This window comes from Zymoseptoria tritici, chromosome 1 (assembly GCF_000219625.1).
Source record: "Zymoseptoria tritici IPO323 chromosome 1, whole genome shotgun sequence".
In the NCBI taxonomy this organism is placed as follows: Eukaryota; Fungi; Ascomycota; class Dothideomycetes; order Mycosphaerellales; family Mycosphaerellaceae; genus Zymoseptoria; species Zymoseptoria tritici.
The window spans coordinates 4,314,473-4,327,232 of NC_018218.1; the positions used below are offsets into that span (position 1 = coordinate 4,314,473).

At 54.8% G+C, this 12,760-nt stretch overlaps 5 protein-coding genes across 5 annotated transcripts; 2 read left to right on the plus strand and 3 right to left on the minus strand.

Moving 5' to 3' along the window:
- Nucleotides 1-378: 378 nt before the first annotated feature.
- Nucleotides 379-1,710, plus strand: MYCGRDRAFT_33363 (uncharacterized protein; the record flags this gene model as incomplete). Its single annotated transcript, XM_003856514.1, has 2 exons — nucleotides 379-871; nucleotides 938-1,710. 2 exons carry the CDS (start codon nucleotides 379-381, stop codon nucleotides 1,708-1,710), a joined length of 1,266 nt encoding a protein of 421 aa, XP_003856562.1.
- A 636-nt stretch (nucleotides 1,711-2,346) lies between these two features.
- Nucleotides 2,347-3,084, minus strand: MYCGRDRAFT_18811 (uncharacterized protein; the record flags this gene model as incomplete). Its single annotated transcript, XM_003857071.1, has 4 exons — nucleotides 2,347-2,496; nucleotides 2,568-2,751; nucleotides 2,850-2,901; nucleotides 2,967-3,084. Coding segments are annotated over 4 exons (504 nt in total), but the record flags the coding sequence as incomplete, so codon positions are not given.
- A 1,036-nt stretch (nucleotides 3,085-4,120) lies between these two features.
- On the minus strand, nucleotides 4,121-5,665 carry MYCGRDRAFT_89839 (Ca2+-modulated nonselective cation channel polycystin; the record flags this gene model as incomplete). The annotated part of the gene is made up of 1 exon (XM_003857070.1): nucleotides 4,121-5,665. The coding sequence occupies one exon, from the start codon at nucleotides 5,663-5,665 to the stop codon at nucleotides 4,121-4,123; it is 1,545 nt and encodes a 514-aa protein (XP_003857118.1).
- Nucleotides 5,666-6,615: 950 nt separating this feature from the next.
- Nucleotides 6,616-7,990, minus strand: MYCGRDRAFT_66894 (uncharacterized protein; the record flags this gene model as incomplete). Its single annotated transcript, XM_003857069.1, has 3 exons — nucleotides 6,616-7,139; nucleotides 7,311-7,604; nucleotides 7,717-7,990. The coding sequence occupies 3 exons, from the start codon at nucleotides 7,925-7,927 to the stop codon at nucleotides 6,616-6,618; spliced, it is 1,029 nt and encodes a 342-aa protein (XP_003857117.1).
- Nucleotides 7,991-8,786: 796 nt separating this feature from the next.
- On the plus strand, nucleotides 8,787-11,386 carry MYCGRDRAFT_66896 (uncharacterized protein; the record flags this gene model as incomplete). Its single annotated transcript, XM_003856515.1, has 7 exons — nucleotides 8,787-9,102; nucleotides 9,596-9,716; nucleotides 9,971-10,057; nucleotides 10,109-10,196; nucleotides 10,245-10,649; nucleotides 10,842-11,243; nucleotides 11,302-11,386. The coding sequence occupies 6 exons, from the start codon at nucleotides 9,641-9,643 to the stop codon at nucleotides 11,384-11,386; spliced, it is 1,143 nt and encodes a 380-aa protein (XP_003856563.1).
- Nucleotides 11,387-12,760: the final 1,374 nt, after the last annotated feature.

Genomic DNA, 12,760 nt, shown 5'->3' on the forward strand with positions numbered 1-12,760 from the left:
GTTGTTTGTGAGTACAAGTGGTAGGTCAACGGACATGTCCGGGTCTATTCTGCTGCCGGACCGATGTCCTGCTGGAATCATGCCACCAGCCCTGATGAGCTCTGCGCCATTATGACAAGCGTTGGAAATGACTCCTGACAAACAAGAAGACCGTGCATTATTCCATGCGTTGGGGGCTTCTATGACGCGCAAAACACCGTGGACGTGACTCTGCACTTAACAACCAGCACAGGGAAGACGCGAGTTTCACATGAAAATACTTTGCAGTTTCACGTTGACCTGCAAGCTGACTGCAGAGGATTATTTGGAGCTCTCCCTCGCCCGCGGATCCTCTCGACAACAACGACGACACACCAACCTTCACCTCAGCACGCCGTCATGGGCGATTCTGGCGTAGCCATCGATCGGAGACGATCTTCCATCATCAACACAAAGCAAAAGAATCGAGGCACTCCCCACTCGCAGCGCATCAAGACAGCTATTCGATCCTTCCGCGTACTCAGAGGTCTGACGCCCGCGCAAGTCGACGCCTTTCTCGCTTCCTACACGATCTACTCTCTCGACTGGAGCGATGAAAAGACAATGGTTGACACTCTGGGGCCTGATTACCAACAGAAAGTCGGCGCATGTCTATCGGACTACTACGGTGTGCTGAACCACCTCTGCGCGATTGGTGATTTGGAGAAGATGTACATCCCACCAGCAATGGATCTCTCCCAGAGCATTGTGCAAAACCAAATCCTCTACGAGGAATCGATCGTGGATCATTTGCGCCTGCCACCGAACGCCAAAGTCCTCGATCTCGGCTGCGGACGAGGTCGAGTCGCAGCACACATCTCCACACTCACAGGAGCCTCAGTCACTGGTCTGAGTACGTTCCATCCTCTGCTCTGATCTGCCCCGACACAAATCACCAACTAATCATTCCACACCCCAGACATCGACGCCGACCAAATTGCTTCCGCAAAAACCTACACAGCAACCCATCACCTCCCCAACACCTTCCAGACCCACGACTTCAACATACTTCCCCTCCCCTTCTCTTCCGCCTCCTTCGACGGCTTCTACCAGATCCAAGCCTTCTCCCTCTGCGCCGATCTGCCCGCCCTCTGCTCCGAACTCTACCGCATCCTCCGCCCCGGAGCCCGCCTCTCCCTCCTCGACTGGGCTTCCCTTCCAGCCTACGATGCTTCCAATCCCGAACACATCAAATTGATGACGCGAATCAAACCCCTCATCGGCGCAGTGGGAACACCCACTCCCGCATCTCTCACTCTCGCTCTTGAGGGCGCGGGCTTCCGAATGGTGAAGAGCGAGAACGTCAGCATCGACGGCTTGCAGGCTCCGCTGATTGAGAAGGCGGACGGGACATTTTGCGCCGTGAAGAGGATTGTTGAAGGAGCGGTCAAGGTGGGACTCTTGCCTGCGCATTTCAAGACGTTGCTGGAGCGGTTGACGAAGGATTGTGATGCTTTTGTGGAGGCGGATCGAAGACGTTTGGTGACGACTAGTTGGTGTTGGGTTGCGGAGAAGGTTGAGGAGGGAGACGGTAAGGGACGTAGTGTCGGGTCGAGTGAGAAGAGTGAGAAGAGTGTCGATGGGAGTGGGAGTGGGAGTGAGGAGAGCGGGAAGAGTGGAGGCAGCAGTGGGAGTGAGACCGTGAGGCTTGTGGTGGACAACGCTGAGAACGACGGAGCTGTGGCGAGGTGAGATGCCGAGTCAGGTACAGTCGACCAGGTACAGTCCAGGTCCACCCGGCAAGATGAGGTGACGTGGGGTCAACGGCACATGTGGCTGAAGACGAAGCGTCGTGGAGCGTTCGGCGATGTTGCATAGCGAGGCACTTGCATTGAAGCGGTCCCCGAGCGAGGTGTACACCTGTACTTGTGCTTTTCGAGCCAATGCCAGAAATACAAAAGCCAGCTTCCCGATCGACGAAGAAGAATCTCTTTCTCCGGTAGTCTCGTGCAGTAGGTGGATGGCTTCGGAGCTGACGAGCAGAGTATTACGACCGCCGACATTGGACACAGGAGAACAATCAGAAAGGTACGCGGCAGCGATGGTCCGATTCGGAAGGTTCTCATCGATGATACACTAACAGATCTACCAGTACACCACCAGCAGAAATGCCCACTTGCACATTTCGGGAGAACACGACCTCGAAGTTCTCATCAGCTCTATCATGCTGAGTCCATGATTTTCTCTTCCTCCACTGGCCACGACGACCCATTCATCTCCCTCAACCGAAGCGAGCGGCAGCTGAAGAAGACGTTCATCGTCTGGCATACGTTGTCTTTGAAGTTCTTGCAGGTTTGTGGGGGCAAAACGCTTCATTTACGAAGCGGCCTCCTCGCCCTTGCTCTTCTTGCTCTTCTTGCCCGCGCCGCCGGACGGGGCATCGCCCGTCTTCTTCTGGTGCACGATGAAGCGTGTGTACGACTCTTCGCGGTCCCACTCGAATCCCGCAAGGTAAGGGGCGTCGAGTTCGTCATCGGCCTGTTTTGCATCACATCACACGTTCAGCGAGTGAATGTTGGACGGTTCGGAGAAGTGAGGAGTGGCTTTACCTTCTTCTTGAACTGCTTGTGGATGGCGTCCATGGCGTCCTTGATCGTCACACCCTTGTTGTTGCGGGCGGTGACTTCCAGGCCCAGAGGGAACCGGAGGTCGATCTTCTTGATTGGAGGCTTGCAGAGGGGGAGCTTGAGGTAGGCCGGGTCGTCGATTGATGATGGGGAGGTGTTGACTTTCCTGTGAGAGTCGTCAGCGATGGACTCGAGCTGATGTCGGTCACGTGCTCGTGGCGTGGGATGAGAGCGATGTTTGCGGCGAGAGGACGTGAGGCTTACCAGTTCAGCCTCTGCGTCTCCGGCGCGATGGCGAGGTCTACGCCTTCCTTCTCTGTTGGAAGGAGTCAGCATCACAACGCGCAGGAACCCAGCTCGAGATGAGATGGGGGGACTCACCAAGGTCGAGGATGTTGAACACACCGCTGACGGTGCTACTTGTTCTCCGATGCCTGATGGGCTTGTCGGAGGGCGAACCCGGAGTGTCGTCGATGGCGGAGTCGACCTTGCTGAGGGGGGTCTGCTGTTCTTGGACTTCGGCGGACATGATGGTTGTGATGTGTGATGAGACACGAGGGTGGTTGCTTTGGAGTGATGGACTGAGCACGAGATCAGATTGATGGATGATGTTGATGAAGAGAAGAGGGAGGAGAAGGGAGAGGAAGAGGAGGAGGAGGTAAGACGAAGCTCCTCATCAATGGAGAGCTCCATTGCACGGATCAAGCGGGGTTGATTACATGACCTGTTTCTCGATCGCGTGACTGATCTCTCCAGCCAGCAGCAGATCACGTTGCCCAGCTCAGTCATCAGTTCTCTCTGTTTGTCGACACCTCCGACCTCACCTCTTCCATACAACTGAGACGGCGCTAGCATCATTGCCCCGCATTTTGTGAAGCGTACCCCGGATCTACGAGGAACCTAAAACGCCCGCTAAGGACGGCTCACGTGCGTTCTTCGTTGAGATGAAAGGGCAGGTGGGGAGGAAGTGGAGGCAGGGCAAGGAGTGTGAGAAGGGAGAGCAGTGTCAATAGCTCAATGTGACTCAGGCATGCAGCTGCTTGAGCTTCACGTCTTCCCCCATGCTGGCGAGGGATCGCAAGAGAACGGGCACTTGATTGAGCACATGACGCAGGTACGCAGGGGTCTTCTCTTTGCTTCGGGCCCGACATGCCGATGCCGAAGCTTATCCAGGGCAGCCATCGTTGATCAAATGCCGCAGGGAGGAGAGCTGAGAGCTCCAGGACGCGCAGTGCGAGTCCAACGTGTATCAACGTGAAGAGGTAGAAGCATTAGAAGGATGGGTGGGTATTGAATATATGGGTATCTAAAAGAAGACATGTGCTGCACCCGCACGCTAAGTCGCTGTATCATGGAAAACATCCCGTACACTTCTTCCCTCATAATCGTATGGTGCTGACCATCGCTGGATCGGTCTCCTGTATCTCTCCACCTGTCGTGACCGTCTCTTTTTTCCTCTCTGATTTGCCGATCCAGAAAACTCCTGCGTGCTTGTTGCCATTCACCTTTCGCCTCGACCACGTCCCGCAAAAGTCCTACTTCCTTCCAAACGTCCTGCCGAATCTCTTCAGCCTTCCTCCGCCGTTCGCTGTCCCACTCTCATTCCCAAAAGCGCCAATGTTGAATTGCCTCCCTCCTCGAACAATCGAGCTCGCCGCCGACACCAATCCTTCGCCCTCGCGCGGCGGCTCGAACATTTCCCACGGCAACACATCCGCCTGCCGCATCGCCGAGACGTCCTGTCCATTTCGCGAGCCAATTCTCTCACCACTCCTTTCTGTTTGTACCCCTTGCGGTACGCGCACATCCTCTCGATGGACACGCTGTACAGCTCGCGGCTCGGTTCGATCAGGCAGGCTTCGCAGAACGCCAGAAGCAGATGAAGTTGTTGATGCGGTCTTGGGCTTTTCGGCATAGGATCGCAAGACGTTCCAAACAGAGGACGTTGTCGAGGCCATTTTGGGGTCGGAATCCGTTGGAGACAGTGATGTTGACGACACGGATCGTGCAGAAGGAGAGTTGGTATATGTAACGTGTGGCTGGCTCGGATGAAGTGCCGTGAGAGCATTGAGGAAGGTGACGCCGGAATTAGTCTCTGCATCATCGGCGTCACTGAACCAGGAAGTCTCGGCCGTATGGAGCCTGTGATCTTCAAGAGGAGCGATGTCTGCGGAGGGCGACGTTGTGGCCGAGTCATGGCGAGGTGAGTCTGGTAGTTTAGGCTTGTGAGAGAAGAGTGGAGGTGAGGGAGTCGATAGAAAGGCCTCGTTGTTGAAGTCGCCCGACGTTGGCGAGGGTGGGTCTAGAAAGGTTCCTTTCCTCGACGACCCAGCTTTACCCTGTGGGTTGGATGTCGGAGCAGTATACGATGATGATCCGTACGATGACATCGTTGTCGTCGAACATCTGGTGTCTCTCAATCTGTCATTGTCCTTCTTCTTGATCACCGGAGGCAGACCATCCCACTTGCTGTTGACCTTGGGCACATGCTCGGGTAGTCTCTGAGAAGACACACCAGGCATTATGACCGCTGCTGCTTTTCCGCCTTTTCGCCCAGCTCTCTTCCGCTCCTGCTCGGCGAATTTTTCAAAGGCTACGGTGGAGGGCTCTTTCAACGCGAGCAAGCCGAGTACGCTCGAACTCTTCTTCTTCCTAAGTTGACGCTGAGGTTGACGTAAGGAGGACTTTCGTTCTGGGACAGGCTTGGGTAACTTCTTGCTTGTCGGTGCCGAGTCGCCGATTCTCACGGGCGAGGACTTCGAAGAGGATAGTGCAGTGCGAGATGCGAGGGTTGAAGGTTCGTTTGTCCGGTGCGATTCATCGGTGGTGGCATGGTCGTTCGCTCCAATCTTGAAGGACAGCGTGGGTAGCCGTCGAGGTGTGGCGTGGTCAAGGTCCGAGGCATTTGTGGTCAATGGTCTGGTTGGACTCGGGGTCATGGTCGTTTGCTGTGAGGTCCGTGCCGTGTCTGTGAAGATCAAGCGTCGATCTTCAGACCCATGACTCTTGTCCATGGTCTTCACAACTCCGTGTATGCCGCTGATGAGTCCATTCACTTCGACAGGTCTCAAGGCGAGCATAGTTCGAGTGGAGCAAGGGAGAAAAAGACGTGAACTTGTGAAGAAGAGAGAGGAACGGGCATGTCGAGTCCCGGAGGTGAGGTCGACTCCCTGATCCCGGTCTGAAGAAGGTCAGGCAGGTCAGGCACTTCACCTCATCAGCGGCCAGCAATAATAGAACGCGAGCTGGTGGAGTCGAATGCAAGAGCAGATCTTTGTACGCGATCAGGCCACGCGACGACAAGCCAGCGTTGCACAAGGCGTCCGCACGATCTTCCTCAATCAGCTCGAATTTCGACAAGAAACCTCCTGCTCCTGCTCCAACAATGAACACTTGCCTCTTTCAGTCCACAATCCCCTTCCACGCGAGACTGCACCTCGAAGGAATCAGATGGTGGAGATCAGATTCATATGGTGGAGTTCTACCACGAGGCAGCCACACTGCCACTTTCCCCGGAGCCGTACCACGGAAATCGAACGCCTCCTCGCTCTTCCCATTCGTCGTCTCCTCTCGCATCCACATACAACCGACACTTCGCCCGTGCTTTCTTGGCCGAGACATGATTCTGCTGCCGATACATGCAATCGAGCGCGTTGAGATCTTTGACCATCGGAATCAGGCTCTTCGCATGACTTCCGTCTGTTGATGCAAGCACTTCCGAGAATGGCATTTGGCCGGGTAAAGATGGGCGAGGCATCAAGCTATATTGGACGCCACAACGAGATCTTGCATGGTTGACGTGCGAAGTGCGTGGTTCTACCAGATCTTTTCAAGATAAGCAAGGTGATACAGCGAGATTGTAGCATTGACTCTCCGAGTCCGCTATGTTAGTCTGGAGCAACTATGGTCCTTCATCCCCCACTGTGAACGGAAGCCATTGCAACGACCACATCAAACATCCCGTCCTGCCTGCTTCCTTGATTAGAGTCTCCACGTTGCCATTACCAAATCATCCGCTTCACACGCGCTTCTACTCCTTCTTTCTCATCACCTTGCCGTTCCCATTACTGGGCTTTCCACCGCCTCTCGCGCTCTCCATCTCATCACCACTCCATGCTTCGCCCTTCTCGGCCCTTCTCCGCAACTCCTCAAGCCTCTCCCCTTTCACAACCCACCGACCCTCCAACCACGCCGCCAGTCCCTCCTCACTTTCCGGCAACTCGCTCAACTCAAATCGATCAACATGCACATACACTTCCCACTTCTCCGCGATCCTAGGCCGGAAAATCGTCTGTAAAAAGGTCGGTGGGCGCATGAATCCCTTGTCGCCTGAACTCCGTCGCTGGCCGCGGTGGTGATTGTAGGCGATGGTCACGTCGTAGACAGCGCGGACGTGAGGTGCAGCGCGGAGAGCTTGCACGGTGGCGACGAAACCTTTCGTGCGCGGATGGAGGGTGTGTTGCGGAAGAGGCTTGGAGTGTTCGCGACACCAGGTTGTTGTTTGGGCGTGCTTTTCGCGGGTGTAACGGGTGGATTCGGAGAAGGAGATGAGCCCTGTTTGATGTTGGGTTGGTTCATGTTAAGGACGCAGATGGAGCTTGATCGTGGTAGCTGGTGGGAGTTGTAGAGGAAACGTTCTTGAACAAGAGTTGTCCTCGAAACAAACATCGGGAAGACAAGTCCACCGTCAACCGAAAGAAAAAGCAAAGAGGAAATGACACTCACAAGTCGGCCAACCTCTCCGCGTAATCCCATGGAATACCCTCTCCATCTCCCTTTTATCATCCATCCACCTTCTACTCACCAATGGCATACCCATCGCCCACAATCCCCATCCCAAGAATGGAACCCACTTTAATTGCTGCTTGGCGAACCACCGACATCGTCCGAGCATACCACATTTCAGTGCCAATTCTTGAATGAGATAAAAATCGCACCAGTCAATGTGATTGGAGACGACAATGGCGGACTCGCCATGAGGAAGAGAAGAAGCGTTGGAGAGGATGATTTGCGCGTGGTCTGTGGAAAGGAAGAAGAAAGGAAAAGACTTAGCCAGTGGTCATGACGAGAGTACATAAAAAATTGAGAGTTTGAGGTGCAAAGAGAAGTCTTGGGATTGGTAGAGGCATACTGAAACGCGTGAAGATCAATTGCACGCCTCTCCACACGGACTCGGCGATGTGGGAGGAGAGATGATAGACGAAGGTGGGCGCGAGCAGGGCCAGCGGCAGGAGGAGGGAGAGCAGCAGGTCGGCAAGGAAGAGGTGGATGGTCCAGGGGAGGACGAAGAGGGCGGAGCGGAGACCGAGGAAGAGGGTGGTGGGGAGACTGCTGAGACCCATGGTTGGTGGTGGTTGGTGGTGGTGGTGCTGCTGCTGTGCCGCGATGCACGAGTCGAGCTGTTTGCTTGGCTGCAGCAGTAGAACAGCGATGTGCCGGCAGTAGCGATGAGGTGGTTTTGTGTGTGCGTGACGTCTCGTCTTTTTCTCTCCAGGGCATCCTCTCGCTAAACGAGTTTGCTGCTCGCACGGCAACATCCGGATCGCTCCAAGCGCTGCAATAAATGTCTCACACAGTCAAGCGCCGGCACCGAGCAAAAGGAAGCTCCACCAGGATTTTCGATCATCTTGGCAGGCTTGCACTCGGATTTGGGGGCCATATCGTGGCGTCTGGTTGCATCACACATTATGGATAGATCTAGCACTGGCAGGACGAAGGAGATCTCAAAGTAAGGTGACTGCGTCCAGGACAATGCCCGGATGCCCTCACGTTGTATATGTCCCACTCAATCGTGATGCGAATGAGTGTCAAGTACATAGTCGTCGCTCCATGGGGAGGATGCAGACTCAGTCCCTGGGCCTAGATCATCGCGGAGTCGATCCAAGCCCTGCAGTCAAGCCACTCATCACCAAACCACCAAACGGCCTTGATTGGCACGGTGGCATCTAGATTCGAGATCTCGAGGCCCATTGCTCTACACGATTGCGTGTTCGTCGCGAAGAAAGTCGGTCTTGAATCTCGACATTTGCATTCACGCATACCTTACATTACCTGCCTTAACAACCTGACCCTTTCTCCCGCACGCGCTCATCCGACAGTCTGTCTCTTACCGTTTGGTACCACTGTCTTGACTTTCCTCCCGCCCGTTTTTCTTCCACCCTTCCGCTCTCCTCCTCTTCTTCTACTCCAACATCACCTCTAAATTTGCCTTCTACCTGTCTCCATCACACCCGAGGAACCACTCCGCGTACGACCTGATCACATCACCGTACGCACGCATTCCGCTCGCCTCGCCCAGCACCTCCTGTCTGTCCACCCGCACGCACGTCTCACCCACCGACCGAGCAAACCTCGCTTCCTCCGCCGACGAGCACAAACGACGATCAAAGGACCGACCATTCCAAATTTGTCCCTGGACGACCGGCCTCACCATCCAGTGAACGTCCGTTGGCCAACTTCTGCGACGTCGAGACAGCGTTGTTTCACCCACGTCGACGGGTTCCTGCGTCCCACCGAGGTCAGCCTACCCAATTTCCCTTTCAGTCTCAACCTCTCCTGCATCGTGCCCATCGCGCTGTATCGCCTTCTCATCGCTCCCCTTTCACATCTCGTGTTATCCTGTCAGCTGCTCGTCCGCCCCGAGGACGTGGTCATGCCTCGCACCGGAGCAACATGAACTCGATCTTCCGCCAGGACATGACGACGCAGGACAGGAACATGGGCTATGTGATTTGAGTTGCCCTGAACATTGCCGCTTGCGAGAGGCAACGCTACCTCTGCCCATCTCTCACCTCGATTCGTCATCTGTTTGTCTCCTCCGGCTGGAGTACACAAGACGAGGCATTCTCGACACCCTTCTTCCTTCTTCTCCCTCACACACACCATTTCCAATACTTTGCAATTGATTGCTCCCAAATCATCACTTTGCAACCAACACAAGCATCACTTGCCCTTTCAATCACACCAAATCTATTCCAATTCCTCGAGCTGACATTGACACCACTGGCCAGCGCAAACGAAACTCTTCGCCTTCTTCAACTGCACGACCAGCTACCATGACGACTTTCCACGCAGCCCATCAGCCTCATGGTCTGTCTATGTCAGATGGCATGAGCCATGATGTCGGCTATGGTGAGTGTTTTCCTGACATCCTCTTGGATCACCGATCACAGATATTTGTTCCTCTGGTCGGTCGGTGGTTTAGGAGTTGTACACGTATTACCCTTCAACATGTACTGACAATTTTGCTTCTACACCTGCGATATTGGAGCCTGCATCGGATGGGCAAGCGATTTGGTTGAGAACATCTGAAGTGATGCCTCTTCTACATTTTTTGATCATTCGATGCGGTTCTTTATCGCCGGCTGTGGTGGCACTTCCTATAGATACCAACCCACCCGGCAGTGACAGAAGTCCTCTACATGACCTAGGATTCTACAAGAACATCACTCCAGAGCAAAAGCAAACAAAAGGTCCGCTGCTTTTCGACATGCCATCAGGATTCCACTACTAACACCGTGCAGACGGCCAACCTGCAAAGCGTCGTGGTCCCAAGCCCGACAGCAAGCCCGCCTTGACGAGACGACAAGAACTCAATCGACAAGCTCAGAGGTATGTGCATCATCATTCCCACACGCAGAATATCGCTGACCATTGCAGAACACATCGCGAACGCAAAGAGATGTACATCAAGGCTCTCGAGCAAGAGGTCCTCCGTCTCAAGGAGACCTTCTCTCAGACCACTCGCGAGCGGGACACCATCGCCGAAGAGAACAGACGTCTCAAAGAGCTCCTTCAACAACACGGCATCTCCTACGACTTCGGCTCGTCGCCGATCAGATTCAAGCACGAGAACAGCTCGTACGGTCCCAGCTCGAGCGGCAGTATTTCAGGAAGCTATCGCGGCGCATCCGATAGTGCCGGTTTCAGCCCAACACCCGATCCCATTCCGGGTATGCACCAAGGCCAGATGGCACCACCACAGAGTATGCCAATGCGGAACATGGCACAATTGCCCAACAACCGCCTGGACTACGATCAAATTGGTATCGACTTTGTCTTGACGTATGATCCCCACGGCAGACCCATGCAAATCCCCGACCCTTACCCTTCGCCTCCGCCGCAAGGCTAGTCGGTGATTCTCCCTCTCTTCTTCTCTTCGCACTCACCGCCGTCAACATCCTCCACCTCCTTCACCATCACTCACCTACCCCGCAGTCACAACACCCAGCTGACCGTACCTTTTCTCCTCAACAGGCTCGAACGACCCTGCATGGACCACATGCAATACCTCCTCGTCCGCTCACATAATCCCACCGGCCAACCACACCATCACCCCATGGAGAACGCGGACGACGCCCTCCACGAGCACATGTCCGGCCACGCACTAATGGCGTCCGGGCCACCACTCAGCCACATCATCGACCGTCCTGCGGAGCCCTATCCGCATCAGATGCCCGAGGAGATGTCACCTACGGCGTTGGGAAAGCTTTTAGACTTGAGCAGTCGCCTGCCGAGGAACATGTATGATCGGGAAGGCGAGATCACACCTATCATGGCGTGGGCGATGATTTTCGGGCATGAGAGGGTCAACGAATTGGTGGAGGAGGATGTGGAGAGGGTGAAGAAGGGCTTGGAGGGCAAGGTCCGATGCTATGGGTGAGTCTTTTGTCGTCCACTCGAGTCCAAGATGTCGTTTTAACTGACTCCATGCTAGGTTCGGCGCCGTGGTCGAAGAGTTCGAAGTTCGCGACGCGATTGCTGCGGTCTTCAACGACAAGGATTCTGTGATGAGAGGTTGAGCGAGCGAGCGAGCATACACAGGACATGGGGTTCCGCACAGCAATGCGGCATAGAGGATGAAAACTTGTACACCTACCCCTTCTCGTTGGTAATGTCTGATGATCATCATCGCAATCTATGAACTTCGAAATGAAACGAAGAGCATAGAACTGACATATCATTGGTATATCCTCGCATCATTACCATAGAGTTTCTTGACCATCCCGTGATTCACCATTCTCGACAAGTAAGGCTGACTACTGCGGACAGCGACCTCGGGTCAATGCTCAATGCTCAAGAGCAACGATGATGCCTGTGGAGCCCTTGTATACACGCTTGGGCATTACATGACTTGGCACCGCTGCACGGGATCAATTGCGTGCGGAACCTGTTGCCGGCATGATGCTGGGGCGGTGACATTCCCCTCTCGGTATGCGCCCAACTGTCAGTTACCGGCTGGATTTTCCTTCGGTAGCAAACCCACGGTCCTTGAATTCACGGAATCGAACTTCCGGGCGGAGTCTTGCGGACATCTCGGCGTTTGGCCTGCCAGATCAAACTACTGTCGTCCTGGATCGATGGCCACGAGGCTGTCTCATACCCAGCCGGTGAGGTTGCGATCTCCTCTCGGTCTGTGCGAAATGCAAAGACGAAGACAATTTCCACAACGACCCGGTTTTCACCAGCCGAAAGAGGCCCGAGGCGAGGATGAGCGTCGCCGCGTGAGATTTTTGAAACATTGAGCGTCCTGGCTCCAGCGCTGTTCCGACTGGCTGATTGGCGATGGCACTCGGTAGCACCGCTCTTCTTTCCATCTTTCCTTTTCCTTTCGTCTTTTTCCTCCAGTCCTGACTTGTCCGCTCTTGACACTCACATTCCAGCTCTCAAGGTAGCTCAACACAAGAAGAACAAACCAACCATGCATCTACTCAAGTCCACTCTGCTCCTCTCGATGCTTTCTTCCGTCGCTTTTGCGTCCTGTGTATGAGCCTCCTCTCAAGTCCACATTTCTGGCTTCAACGCTGACAAACCGCAGCACTGCCTCCCCTCAGAAGGCGACGGCGATCCCCAAGGCCGCTGCACCGGCGATCCACGCACCCCGGATGCGGGCACCGACATCCTCTGCTACAAGGTACGTCGGTCAATTGACAGGATCGCAGCGCTTCAGGTCTTTTCGCTCCCGTTTACAATCGCGAGCTGACGGGAACGCGAACGCTTTACAGACCACGCCGTGCAGAGGTTCAGACAGTCATGGCGTGGGACCGCCATGTTATGTTTACACCTACCCGAGTGGGGCGAAGGTTGGAGTTTGCCCAGACTGGCCAGGTCCTCGGGAGCCAGACCACGGCCACCCACCGCCTGCCGCTCCTCGCAAGGCTGGCAAGGGCCGTCGT